The sequence below is a fragment of the Oryzias latipes genome, chromosome 24 (assembly GCF_002234675.1).
Source record: "Oryzias latipes chromosome 24, ASM223467v1".
Classification (NCBI taxonomy): domain Eukaryota; kingdom Metazoa; phylum Chordata; class Actinopteri; order Beloniformes; family Adrianichthyidae; genus Oryzias; species Oryzias latipes.
The window spans coordinates 19518819-19533193 of NC_019882.2; the positions used below are offsets into that span (position 1 = coordinate 19518819).

Here is a 14375-nt window from a genome sequence, read left to right on the forward strand (position 1 = left end):
TTGTGTCTCGCCCATTTTTATTAAAGTCAAATTTGGCCACGTCGGACTTGAAATCCTCTCAATTCAAGCCAGAACGTGATACTGTTTCATCTTTGTTTGGGGGCGGGGTCGACTTCCAACAGAAATGTTCAACACTGACGTCTGACTTTTTTTCTGCTCCTCCTCTGGGGCTGGATCTGACAAATGAACTCTAGTCTGAAGTCCCATTTTTTTAGTACAAGTTAGTCTTTCAACATCAAAAGGTAAGACCGCATGATCCCAACTGCAGCAGAATAATCCGCTCTTGTCCGTCTAGCAGATATTTGTGAATCCAGAAAAAACAAAACCTTCATGTTCATGGTCTTTCTGCAAAAACACTGATGTTAGTTAAAAAGAAATCCCGAGGCGTTTGCTAATTTGTTTTTGTCCTAATTTTGCTAGAACTTAATGTTTTTTGTTTGTATTCGCCGTAATCATTGATTGTATCAGAGAACTGGAGTGAGAGAGTGTGATGTCACTCACAGGAAATGGTTCATGTCCACCTCCAACAAAATAAAGTTCATTCCGTCGCCACGTTGGAACTAGAAATCGTGGGTAAAATTGACTGAAACTCTGTATTTGTCCACATCCCTACTAACTAGTCTGGGAGAATCTGTCAAACATTTTAAACATTGGACGTGAGACCACATACTTTTATTGAGGTATCAGATTGGTCAGTTTATAACTTGCAAAAAAGAAAAAAAATATGATGAAAACAGGATTATCAAAAAGGTTTATATATAGAATGAGTTACAGCTGTTTATTTCTACATAGACGTCTATAAGATTTTGGCCACTTGGAACCAGCGGGTACTCAGAACACCAGGGGGAGGAGTCACTCAGTCCAGTTCTCACATACAGGACCTCGTACTATAAAATCATAATAAAGTAAATTTGGAGCCCCCAAACCATAAAATCATGTAAAAGAACCTTATGGGATATTTGCAGCTTTGGTTCTGAGAGGCTTTTGGTAGGATGGATGAAGAAAACCAAAGGTAAGGTAAAAAGCTGATATTCCTGTTTCATCAGAAGCTACCGTGGAGCTGCAGGCCTCAAATGAGGGGCTACAGATCTGCATAACTCCCCTGGGGTGGGTTCATTGTTTTAAAAAATATATAAATGTAATATTTTGTCAATTTTAGCCAATATTTTTTTATTTGTTTTCCAATGCTGATGCTACTTTATAAACAGGCTGGTTGCCAGATTCAAAAAGAAGAAGAGGGAACTAAAGATGAAGGTTATGATGACCTAATTATTGCTTGAATAACTTTGATTTGTTGCATTAGATTTATTTTTATATAACACTGATTCTTTCATTATTATGTTATATTTCAATGTTTCAAAGGCAAAACAGATATGATCCGTCGCATTAACTGACATTTGCACCAAATGCAATAGGACGTTCCAAACAAAGTGTATAAACGTTTATTTGCTTCGGGTAAAACGACTAAGATGCAAAAGAAATAATTACCTGCATCCTTTTTTCCCACTGGAGTCCAATGTCAGGCTAGAAAATATATTTTTTGTTATACGTAATCAATTATTGGAGTTGTATGAAAGTCCAAATGTACTAGAACTTTGTCCCCAAAGGGCCACAAAAGAATGTTGTACTTTCAGAGTAAAAGCTGCCAACAGGTCATTCTGAACATTTTTCTTCTACTTTTTACTGCTCGCTCCAGTTTTTTAACCCCTTCAGACTGAAAGAGGTGTTCCCATTTTGGCCCCGCCCACTTCAACACTGTGGAACCGATGCCAGCTCCATTTCCTGTTCATACTTCACATTAGAAAATTGATACCAATTTGGAGCAGGATTTTAGGAATTATCTGGTTGACTAAATAAAAGCAAATTTAAAAAGCATTAAATTCCTCTTAAATCGTCATTTTCTGCATGAAATGTTTTTGTCAAACAAAAAAAACTTACTTATTGAAAATAAAATCAAGAAAGAAATCCACTTTTACTGTTCATAACATATCTATTTAAAAGGAAAAAAGACATTTTTAATAGAGTGCCTTAAAGCAACACATTTATTATCACAAACACACTATTCCAGTTTCTTCTCTTTTTCAACAATCTCAAATCTTACAACCTAGAATCTCGTCTTCAACAAATTCATTTTATGCAAACAAATACAAAAAAAGGTGCGCACTAAAAACGTCTGCAGTGTTTTCCCTGTTTCAGGAGGCCTTCCCGTTGGCAGCTAAAGAGCACAGCGCCTCACAGCAGGACTAAAGGAATAAAACCTATGAGAGGGTTCCAGAGTGTTTGCAGAAGCAGGGCTTGAGGAGGAGCAGGAGGCGTCAGGGTTTGTCTCCGGGTGAGCTTGCTGTCTGCTTGAGGTCGAAACATTCTCTGGTCAGCGAGAAGCTTCGGGTTTTTGGTTTAAACCCAGTTTATTTGACAACCCTGAGGAGGAACAAACCATTCTGAGTTACCCAGAGGAGAGAAACCTGTATTTCTGAGTGCAGGCTTCGGCACTCACACGCTGATTTCTTTGTAGCGGTCCAGAGCCTCCTGAGCCACCACCTCAGAGAACTTGGGGTCGGTCCAGGGGATCTCGCCCGGAACTGTGAACGTCATGGGCGGGGAGTCGAAGAGCTGCACCTCCACACTGGTTTCTGCAGGCTTCTCCTCCGTGGGTGAGTCTCTGCTTATCACCTGCAGAACAGCCAGGAGGCACTGATGAGTTCACTGCAGGAACCATTAAACACTGGCCACGACATCAAGTTTAGGTCAATTTTGGAAATCTAACAATCCTTAAGGTGCAGTAGTTAGTTTTTTTTTATATCTGTTCTGGATAAACAAGGACAAAGACAGGTTCAAATTCACACATCATAGGATAATTCGCCTCCAATCCAATTTTGTCAACCCGTAAATTATAGATATAATTATGTTAATTAAATATGTACCCATTTGGTCGACACACTGCATCCTTTTAAGCAGTTTTATGGGTTTAAAATCCTTTTAAGTAAAGAAAAATCATCAATTTTAAAGTATTTTGGAGTAAAAAAGTCATAAAAACTGCTTTTTATAGGTACTATATATTTATGGTAAACATGACCAAAGTTCAGCTAAACATAGACATCCTTCCATGATTTCAAAAGGTTTGACTGACGAGCTTAATCAGATATATAAACAAGAATTCTCTAGAATCGTTCCCGGTTTGTTAATTCCGTCTATGGGAATCACCAGACTACGCACCGCCTTGACTCGGAAAAGGCCGTCTTTGGTGCTGTTGGCCAGAGTTGACACCCAGCCGAACTGCTTGTTGAACATGTCCAGGATGGAGGAGGTGTTGAACAGCTGCTCCTCCATCCTCTGCAGGAGGCTGGTGTACTGCTGCGTGAAGCGCTCGGCCGTGGCCAGAGCCTCCTCCAGCTCTTCCTTCAGCGGGCCCTCCAGAGGTTTCTTCCCGTCACAGTCTGCGGACAGGAAAAGCGTTGGAGAACTTCCGCGCTTTAGAACCACCGCCGCCGTGTGGGGTCAGCCCTCTCACCCAGATGCTGGATCTCTTTGCACTTCTCGCACTCGTTGCGGAATTTGATGCAACCGGCTGAGTTGCGGCGAATCTCTCTGCAGGTCATCCTGCCGTTGCCAAAAGGTTTGGTGACCACCACGTCCTCGTTCACGTCGCCATCTGCTGTCCACAGGAACACATAGTTTGGAGAGAAATTTCAGCCAGGGCAAATATTATATGCAAACAACACATCACCCACCCTCATTCGGGACAGGGTCGCTGCTCATGTCCATCATGGAGTCAAAGAAGTTCCTCCCCATCATGGGGGAGAACAGACTCTGGAAGTTGTGGAAGGGATCTTGGAACAGGGAGCGGATGCTCCTGGCGCGCCGAGCGTACGGAGACAGGAAATGGGGAAAGAAGAAGACGGGAGGGTTCAGGTGGATGTGATCGGCCACCTGGAGGACAAACGAGGAAGTTCAGCGTCTCAACAAACCAACTCCAGAGTTTCCATTGGTGGTTCTTAAGGCTGTTGATTAAGTCTACAGGCACTGATTTTAGACACACAAATGACAGAGAAAACAAAGCACTGCGGTTTAAAACCTCACAGTCTGATTAGGGAAGTGTGTTTAGCTGTTAAAAGAGAGGCGGTAAACCGGCGTTCAGTCGTACCTTCATGCTGTCTGAGAATATGCTGTCCACCCCGTCGGCCATCTCTGTGTAGCGTTCCTCCAGGTTCTTGAACTCCTTGTTCTGCTGCTGCCCCTCCTGCTCCAAAGTGTCGATCCGCTCGCCGTTGACCCAAATGGAGAAGGGCGAGGTTCTGTTCAGGACGTCCTCCAGCTGCAGATGAATGAACTCCATTAAGGTGTTTTTTTTTTAACTTTCCTTGGAAAATAAATCTAGCTTCTTTTGGCATCTTTATTTACAAAAAAAAAAGATCACAAATGCAGAGAAAAGGTAGACAGTTATGGGGATTACATTTATCTGTCTTCTTTTCTTCTTTTGGCCTTTTTCAGATGATGTCGGACACATATTAGGAAAATTATTCAAACATCATTATCATCTATAATTCTGAGTCTTTTCTTCATCTTGTGTGGAGTTAAGTAAACTCTTTTCCTAAAAGAGGAGGTTCTGCACAAAAATCAGGCAGATCCTTTGAGAAGAGGACTCAGAAGGCTAAAGGTCAGGAGTTTTCTGAGGCGAGAAATGGAACGCTTTGGTTAATTGGTGACTAGTAGGTCAGAGATCATCTAGAACTTTTAGTTTTTTAGGGTAAAGTTATATCTTTAGAAGGTAATTGGTCTGTTTATGTTTTATTGACATACAGAGGGAGGTTCCATCTCAGTAAATATCGACAAGATCTTGCTGAACTTAGCTTTCTGAAAAGAAAACTTAAGAGATCCATGTCTAGAACCCTGTGGAGCACCTAAAGTGAGTGAGGGAAGGGCATTTCATTCTAACCTGACGTCCCACCAGCCCGGATCCGCTGCTGCAGGTTCTGGAGTAGTACTTGACACAAGTGGTCTTCAGACAGGGCTTGCACTCCTCCCACAGAGCCTTCATGGTCTCATTACACGCCTCTTCCTCGTGAACCAGTTTAGCCTCCATCTCCTGAGCCTCCCGAATAGCCTCCTGCGTCAAAGCATCACAGCCTTCATGTCTTCAGACGTTCCCATTAATCAATAACTTTGAAAGAAAGTCTCTTCACAAAGACAAAAATTCACCGATGTTTAACACAAGTGCTGAGGTCTTTACCTCTTTCTGCTGCTTCTTCTTCTGCAGAGCATCCAAAAACTTATTGTGATCTTCAGTGGACTTCTGCATCACCTCCTTCATCTTCTTCACTCCTGTAATGGCGTTCTCAATCTGGGTGTCCAGATACCGTTCCCCCTGCTGGGAGATCTCTGTAAATCACACACAAGACAAAGAAAAGACTCAGAAGTTTAGATCAAAATGTGGTGTTGGTGCTCTTGAAACATTTGATATATGCTGATGATCTACTATTCCTTCATACACTGTAAAATACTGGAAATGGTTAAAAGAAAAATACATATTTCAGTTTTTTTGTTGTCAGGACAAGTACTTCCTGTTTCAACATGGGTCATGGGAGATCATGCTATCCTTATTTTACTTGATTTATCCGCTGCTTTTGACACGGTAGATCACAAAATCCTGCTGTCAAGGCTCCAAAATGTGATTGGGGGTGTCGGCGCTGCTTTCAGCTTGTTTAAGTCATGCGTGGCAGACCGAACCATGACAGTGACACAGCTCCACTGTCTTCTGGGGTCCCACAGGGCTCAATTTTAGGACCACTTCTGTTTTCTCTTTATCTACTTCCTCTGAGTTCTATCATAAGGAAACATGTAGTGAATTTTCATTTTCATTTCCTCCCTTAAATAGTTAATGTCATGTCTACATGAAATCAGAGCATGGTTGGAGAGCAGCTTCTTGAGTTTTAATGAGAAACAGAATTAATGGTAACTGTCCTTTGCAACCACTGTGACCCCTTTACTCTGGACATGGGTCCCCGGGCTCCACATTTTATACACTCTGTCAGGAATTTGGGTTTTATACTGGACTGTGACTGTCACGTCACTTCTGTGGTGAAACTGAGCTTTTTTTTAAAAAATCTGCTGTAAAACCATTTTTAACTTTGCAGGACTTTCAGATCCACGCTTCTATGACACCTCAGTTGGATTATTGTAAATCATTTTTATTTGGGGTTTGTCAGTCCTCACAGTCCACATTAAACCTATCCTGGATTACCCCCATTGGCTCTCTGAGCTTCTCTGTCCCTATACCCCTCAGGTCGGCTGATCAGCTTCTCCTGGAGGTCCAGAGGTCTAAAAGGAAGTGTAGAGGGGATCGAACCTGTTCCATCTGTGCCCCACAGCTCTGGAAGATTTTCTTTTGACATCCGTCTATGTCCATTTATAAAAAATTCAGCTTAAAACCCAGCTTTTAACCTTCCATGAGACTCTGCTCTGTTTACTATCTATTTTTAATTCTTTCTTTGTTTATTTATTGCTTTGCTTGTTTTTATGCTTATATTTTTGTCTATTAGTGTTCTTGGTGTTTTATTGTAGCTGTTTTGGCTGTCAAAGCATCTTATAAATAAAGTTGATTTGATTTGGATTCGATATAACAAAAGTATTTCCCAAATGCTTACAAACCTTTTTCTAGAGGAGAATGAATGAGTTTATTTTATTAAAGTTGTATGTTTTTATTGTTTTTCTTATAAATAGAATCCATATATACATATATACGTATATATAAAACGTGTATTTGTAACAAAATTCCTCTAACACAATTTATCATTGCATATTAATTCAAACACAGTTGCTAGATTACTTTTTAACTCAATATTATAACTTTTGTGTTCTGTTTTTACTGCATGAATCAGTACAACAGCAGGGCATTTTTAAAAATAAAGCAGAAAAACTCTGTTTTTGTTTCCCAGACTCACCGTTTAGATCTTTTTCTGATGGAGGCAGGATGCTGCTGGCCGAGGCCAGAAGAAGAGCCAACATAGCCAAAGACTCCTTGGATCCCTTCTTCCTCATCATCATCATCATCATTAACATCCTCTCTGACTCCAAGATGGTCAGCAGGAAATGATGAAAATATCCTGGAATTAAAAAAATAAACTCATTGCTATTACTGAAGTCTTGGAAACTGCAAAAGAGGTTCTTTTTCTTTTTTCCCCACAGAGAAACACATCATTAAAAATCAGGATCCCACATGATTTAGTCCCCAAAATGAGCTCAGATCATCCCTTCCTCTGACCTTGATCTGCCGTGTCTCTCAGTGGAGTTACATAATCGGGCACCCGCCCCCTCACTGTCTGATGTGAGCTTGGTGAGCTGCCAGTTTGTTTCACTGTGCCACATTTTTGTCCCCCCCACATACACCCACAGAATGCTTTGACCTCTGCAGATTGAGTGAGAAGGCTATGCCTCTTTTCACATCTCATGGTCTTCAAAGCTGCTGGGTCCTCACAGCCGAAGGACTGAAACTTCATCTCCATGACAACTTCATGCACCTTCCAAATGACAGAACCTCTTTCTAAAATGTTGGCCAGAAAGGACACCAACTTTATTTCTGGATTAAAAAAAGATGCAACATTTGCATCATGTTTTTCACATTTTCAGCGATTTCATGTTTTTTCTTGACCTTTTGTCCCAGATATAAACAAAAATATTTCTAAATTATATCTTACAGAGTTAAAGATGTATAAAAATGACTGTTTAAAGACAAAAGTTTAATTGTTTTGTGTTGTTGTAGAATCAGGGGCTTATCCAGCTCTTTTGGGGCCCTGGGCATGTACAGACCCCCCAGTTCCCTTTATTTTTAATCTAATAAATTTGCCAAAATTCAATAAACTTCTCACATTTTATGGTTTCTAACATATGTTTCCAAAGAAATAAATTAATATAATGATGGTTCAATTGTCAGCAATGACGAACTGTTAAAGAGTTAAGTCTACAGCTGACTTTAGCATCAAATAGGCCCTAAGTGACTGGTTACATCAAACCTTTTTAAGAATCTAAAATAGTTCAAATCGCCTAGAAACTATCAAGATGAGTTAAAATCCAAACTAAGGAAAGAAAAGAACTTCCTTTAACTGCAGCTAGCAACAGTTAGCAAACTCAAAGTATAGTTGACTACAGCATTCATGCCAACAACTACGGCTAACACTGCTCAATGGAAGCAGGACATAAAGTAAATCTATTTTTTTTAAGCGAAAAACTGCAATAACTTGGCTTAAATTAAATGGTTTATACCAAATTTATTGGTCAGAATTGATCACTTCAGTGATAAATTAAGAAATTTAAAGCTGACTAAACCCCTGAACACAGTTTCTTCTTAAACGGAGACACATTTTTATATCAGAGTTCATCAAATCTAGAGTCCTGCCTCTGCATGCTCTGAGACGGTGATCTCATGATTCCCGTGAGAATCCTGCTGGCCGTCAAGGATAAAGCTGGAATGAAACCAAAAAGCGTCTCCTGTGTTTGGTCTGGATCAGGGAAAAACAGCAGGTGTTGAAGTGAACGTCGTTTTCAGGCTCAAACTCAAGACTAAACCAAGGGTTCCTGACAGAAAACGGACAAGGTTTCAAACTAAAGTACAACACAAATGACTGTAAAGGTGTACAAAACATTCTAAAAAAATGTTAAAAGCTTTTGGCAGGATGGCAACTAATTAGTCTAAATTTAGTAAAGTTAACAACACATTTTAAATATTTATGCCCAAAACCTTTATTTTGAAATTGTGCGCATTTCCATATTAAAAATGTTTGTTTCCTTCCACCTTATTATTCTAAAAATATGAAATAAGAAAGCAATTTCTTTGTTTTTGACATGGATGGAAAGGATTCAGACAAACAGAGCTGTTCATGAAGCTGAATCTGCATCTCCTGCTGAGTCACAGCAACACTATTACACAACTGCAATCACAACTTGGCTCCAGATGTTGCTCGCCTCCTTCCAGAAAGTTCGGCTTGGAAGCGCCATGTGTCTGTGAGCTGAGACGTCTGGATCACAGATGCTTGGGTGTCACACACCAACACTTCACAGAAAATCCTCCCATTTTTCTAATTTGTTTTCTCTCTTCAATCAAATGGGTTCAAGTTTAAACTGAAAAGTTGGGTTGCTTTGCCTAAAATTTTATACTTGCTTTGTGCAAAACTACCATTACCTGTAACAACTGTTAAAAACATTCATTACTGTGAGTGAACAGATTCACTTAAAACATTTATTGATTCTTCAGTTTCTTGAAGTTATCTTTTTTTCTGACTGTCTATATCAACGTACTTTATAATGAAACTTGCAGAGAAAAGCTCATCTAAGCTGGATGACCTGGTTGAGCAGAGGGACATGTGACCTAAATTGCTGCCTTATTTCTGAGTGTTTGGGGATTTCTGAGTTTGCCCTGCGCTCGACCGCAAATGAAGGTCAGGAATAAATCCGGATGTGTGCAGGAAATCACTAAAAAATTAAAAATGTTTGCATCAGCAATGCAAAATCAAGGAAGTGTTCTATTTGTAAATTGGTGCAAAAAAAGGCAAATATAGTATGAATAGAATGTTTACATTAGCAGAGGAACATTGCAGATCTGCTAGAGGACAAAGGAGAAAACATCTGACTTTGATGCATTTCTGCAAAGATTTCTGTTTTATGCAGTTTCATCACCAACAAAACAATCCAAATGCGTCACAGTTCAGCTTCAATAATGAAAAATAAACATCCTACATTAACAGTCTGCACAGAATCCAATAGTTCCTGCAGATGCATGAAGCTGCAGAGGTTAAAAGAATAAAAGCCTGGCTGACTCACCTCTGTTTGTTTCCAGGGACCGTGTGAATCTGCGCCAGAGCCGCTGCAGCTGCAGCCTTTTAACACATGCAACCGACTGCAGCTGCAAAGGGGCAGCCTGCAGACAGACCACTTCCTGCCTGCCTTCAAAATAAAGCAGCAGGAACCTTTTAGCGTGAGTCAGGCAACAAAAGAAGACCCAGATTCTGGAATTTTTAACCAAATCAGTATTTATCTGTACTTTTTCTTGGGCATCACTGTCCACTTTAGCAGCAGTTTTCATAATTTGACATTTTTTGACTTGCCAACTCCATGAAGTGGAACTTTGCGGAGTTGCTATGAAAAGGTGGTACAAGTGGCAGAGTCAGCGTTTCTAACACTTCCTGATGTTTGAGCTAAATTTAGCCCATTTTTAGAAAAACATTTAAAAGATCAAATAATTTAGTTTGTTGACAAACAAACAAAGAATAGCAAAAATGTTAATGAAATTGTTCCATTATTTTGTACAGCTTTTGATAGATAAGCTGAATATATAAACTCATATAATATTTCATATATTTTAAAGAATGATGTAGTACACAGTGCCTACTTCACAATTTTATAAATAGACGACTTTTATTTTGAAGTGCGTCCTGTGGTGACAGGCTCCTTCTCCTGTGGCTTGATGTTCATGAGGACTTTTCCAGAAGTTCTGTCATTTCTCGGCAGCATCCAGAGCTGCTGAGCAGTGAGACAAACATTAGATCCTCTGACTCATCAGTTACCATCATCATCATCATCATCATCATCATTGGCTGACAAACACAGTCTGGGTCGTGGACCAGAGGACTTCTGCTGATGTTTGGATATGAAGACAGCTGGATTTAAACACATTTAGACGTGTTTTGGTTAAACAGCAGTTTGCTATTTTAAGGCAAGACAAAGGACGTGATTCAGCGAATGAAGGAAAAAAGGATGAGAAAACAAAAGTCTCTGTCTGAATTAGCCACAGACAACAAATCCTTTAACACCCATGGACATGCAGAATGCATCATCACTCTGTGCACGCCTCTGCAGAGCTCTGATCTGCACAGTTAGACAAACGAAACTCCAGATTTTACTGATTGGTTCAGCCACATTTTTTGGCAGCTTGGTGGATTTGGATTGCTCTGGAAAGTTTCAAAATAAACTTCCTATTTTTCCTCACCTTTCCTGTTCTTTTGGCTTTCTCTTCCATGAATGTTAATATGCAACTTACTGAATTGTCTTTTTTGCATGATAACAGATGTTTCTGTGTTTGTTTTTGGAATAAATGTTTCAAACAAAGAGAAAATGAAGCCATTGCTCAACAGAGACTTACATAAGGAGCTTGTTGCATAAGTGAGGCCTGTTGTTGAAACCATAAACCTTTACAGAAAACAAACAGGGTGTTTTCTTCAGGAGCCTTATGACAAGAGGACAACACAAAGAGAGCAGACACATCAGGGTTTCAGTAAAGGCAGCTGTGGGGCAGAGGTGGAACGGCTGACCTCTGATTGGAGAGTTGCAGGTTTGGCTCCCTGCCCAAGAGTCAAACTGTCCTTGGGCAAAACACTGAACCCCAAATGGCTCCTGGTGGTGACAGGTTACAAACCTTGCATGGATAAATGTGACTGTGCAGCGCTTTGGGCCATAAAGTTCCACTGTGATCAACTTTGGATCTATTTCCAAAGTTTCTCCAGTGATCATTATGATGATGCCGTTTTTAGCCAACATCAACAAACCCGTGTCGTTTTCTAGGACACAGTTTCTTTAGAGCAGGAGGAGTTCATAAGAAATTTTCCTCTGAGATAAGGCGCGACTTTTGGATCATTTCCCATCATCCTTTTGTTTACATGCTTCCTTGCTAGCTTGCGGCCCCTCACAACCTTACAAAAATGTTGAGCAATACCAGAGCTATCCATCCGAACAGTTTAGGGGCCTGACAATTCCCCCAAATTCATATCTGTTTTCCATGGATGTGGAAAGCCTCTATACGAATATTGATATACAGAGAGGGATCAATTCAGTCAAAAAATATTTTTTAAATTTCCCGATCCGGCAAGACCAGATGAAGAGCTATTGGAATTGTTGAAAATAAATTTGACGAGGAATGACTTTGTATTTGATGGACAATTTTATCTCCAAATCCTTGGCACCGCAATGGGTAAAAAATTTGCACCAGCCTATGCAAATATCTTCATGGCTAATTGGGAGCAATAGGTCTTTTCAAAATGTCCAAAGAAGCCTTTCAAGTATCTCAGATATCTTGATGACATCTGGGGGATTTGGACAGGTTCAAAAGGAGAATTTCAGGAGTTTATGAATATTTTAAATTCACATGATCCTTGCATTAAATGGAAATTTGAGATACAGGAGGATTCCATAGTATTCCTGGATACAACAACTTTCAAAGGACCAAACCTTTTAACAACACACAAATTGGATGTGAAAGTGTTTTTCAAAACAGTGGATACACATGCACTGTCGTATAAGACTAGCTTCCACCCATCACATATGTTCAGGGGAATTGTCAAGTCTCAGATACTGCGATTTCATAGGATTTGTACTCGTAGAGAGGATTTCATTGCTGCAGTCAGGACCCTTTTTAAGGCCTTACGGGGCAGAGGATATACAAGGTCCTTCCTTAGAACTTGTTTTAAAACCTATATGGTCAGAAGAGAGAAGTTAAAGGAGGGCCTAATTCCTCTGATAACATCCTATTCATCTATCAATAGGGATTTGAACAGACAGTTCAAGTCCAATTTTGAAAGAATAATAGGCAGGGCTGGAATTCTTTCGGATGCCAACATTGTTCTAGCATATAGGAGACATAAAAATCTTAAGGACCTGTTGGTGAGAGCCAAATTGCCGCGCTTACAATCCACAACAAAGTCTCAGTTGTTGGAATCACAGTTTATCAGACTAAAATTTGTCCGACGCGGCTCAGATGGCATGATGTTTCAGATTCCACAGGTTTTTAGCACTAGATCTGCAAACTGTGTATATCTGTTATTTTGTGCCAAGTGTGGCATAACGTACGTGGGAGAGACAAAGAATTCATTGTCCACCCGTATGTACCAACATCGATATGTTATCAGTCATGGAAAGAACGTGGAAACACCTTTAGTTCAACATTTTTTAAACCACGGTTTTGAATCGGTGAGAATGGCAGGACTGCAAAGGAGTAGTCTTTGGACGAATTCAGAAAGGAGGAACATTGAGAGATACTGGACACGCTTATTAGAGACTTTAGCACCCTTTGGGCTTAATGTGAAATGGGACACTAATTAGAGTTTGATATAGATTATTTTCTGTAGCCCTTCCCCAGATTTTAAACCCTAACCCTAACCCTGACCCCAAACCCTAACCCTAACCCCTGACCCTAACCCTAACCCTAACCCTAACCCCAACTCTAACCAGGACATAACCAAAATGACACAAAAAATATTATTAAAAGTTGCCTTACATACAAAATTTCATATTAAAATATATCAAATTTGGTTAAAAGGGTTAAAAAGTGTTCAATTAGGGTTTAAGTTGTTTAAAATACAGGTAAAATTCATTCTGTTATCAATAAAAATTGCCATTCATACAAACTGTCATATTAAAATCGATAAAATTAGCTTAAAAGGGTTAAAAACTATACAAATAGAGTTTTAGTTATTTAAGATACATGTAAAATGTATTCAATTATTTATAAAAATTGTATTACTTACAAAAATCCCAATTAAAATTCGTAGTGGGTTTAAAAGGGTTAAGCATTCAATCAGGGTATAAGATGTTTAACATACATGTACAGTTAATTGCTTACAAACACTGATTTTCAATAAAACAACAAAATTGCAGGTTAAAATTCATAGAATTTTGTTAAAAGGGTTAAAAGTATTCAATTAGGGTAATTTTTTTTCAAATTCATAAAAGACAAACCGTTTTAAATTAAAGCCTTTTATTTATTTATTGTCTAAAATAAAAAAACGAAAGTCAAAAAATACATCCCAGGCAAAGACTATAAATAGGGGAAGTCAATGGGTAGCAGTGTTCATTTCACCACAGAGACTCAATGAGTGAACATCTAAGAGCCTTCTCACCTATCAGTTTTTAGTGTGCTGATTCAATTTTATTTTATTATTTTGGACCTGAAGAAGACCTAGAGAAGGTCGAAACGTCATCCCGTTTTTTCGTTTGTTTTTTTCATTTTCATTTCTTAGCACACCTTCTTTATGATGCATCAGAATGGAGCGGAGCAGAGATCTAGTGGCCCGCCGATCGCAGTTTCAACTTTTCGCACTTTTTTCAAAAGTGGGTCTTTAAATCACGGTAGAAAGGCTCTTTAAGGATATGTCATTTACCTTGATTTGCAAATAGACAATTTACAATAAGATATACTTTATTTTTTTGCACAGTGGGGAAGATGAATCGTTACAACAGCTCCGGGGATCAGGTGCAAAGAAAAGAAAAAATGAAATGTGCAAAACATTTAATGTGAAGAAAATAAAAAAATAAAACTCTTAACCCAAATGATGTCTAGTGGGTCTAGACCAGTGTTTTTCAACCAGTGTGCCGCGGCACACTAGTGTGCCGTG

At 39.4% G+C, this 14375-nt stretch overlaps 1 protein-coding gene across 2 annotated transcripts; it reads right to left on the reverse strand.

Annotated features, from left to right (window-relative positions):
- Positions 1 to 1426: 1426 nt before the first annotated feature.
- Positions 1427 to 9926, reverse strand: LOC101161210 (clusterin). 2 transcript variants are annotated; one of them, XM_011492033.2, is made up of 10 exons: positions 9814 to 9926; positions 6942 to 7103; positions 5231 to 5379; positions 4937 to 5107; positions 4145 to 4315; positions 3732 to 3930; positions 3512 to 3652; positions 3217 to 3437; positions 2498 to 2673; positions 1427 to 2421 (listed from the first exon to the last, which is right to left on the reverse strand). In XM_011492033.2, the coding sequence occupies exons 2-10, from the start codon at positions 7057 to 7059 to the stop codon at positions 2409 to 2411; spliced, it is 1359 nt and encodes a 452-aa protein (XP_011490335.1). In that variant the 5' UTR covers positions 7060 to 7103; positions 9814 to 9926; the 3' UTR covers positions 1427 to 2408. The 2 variants fall into 2 exon arrangements, with proteins under 2 accessions (XP_011490335.1, XP_011490334.1); XM_011492032.3 differs by having other exon boundaries at positions 3512 to 3655.
- Positions 9927 to 14375: the final 4449 nt, after the last annotated feature.

Coding starts and splice junctions, on each gene's coding strand:
- LOC101161210 (XM_011492032.3), bottom strand. CDS start 7,059: ATGTTAATGATGATGATGATGATGAGGAAGAAGGGATCCAAGGAGTCT. Junction 4,316..4,936: donor CCGGGCTGGTGGGACGTCAG/GTTAGAATGAAA, acceptor ATTCATCTGCAG/CTGGAGGACGTCCTGAACAG. Junction 2,674..3,216: donor GCCTTTTCCGAGTCAAGGCG/GTGCGTAGTCTG, acceptor GCTGTTCTGCAG/GTGATAAGCAGAGACTCACC.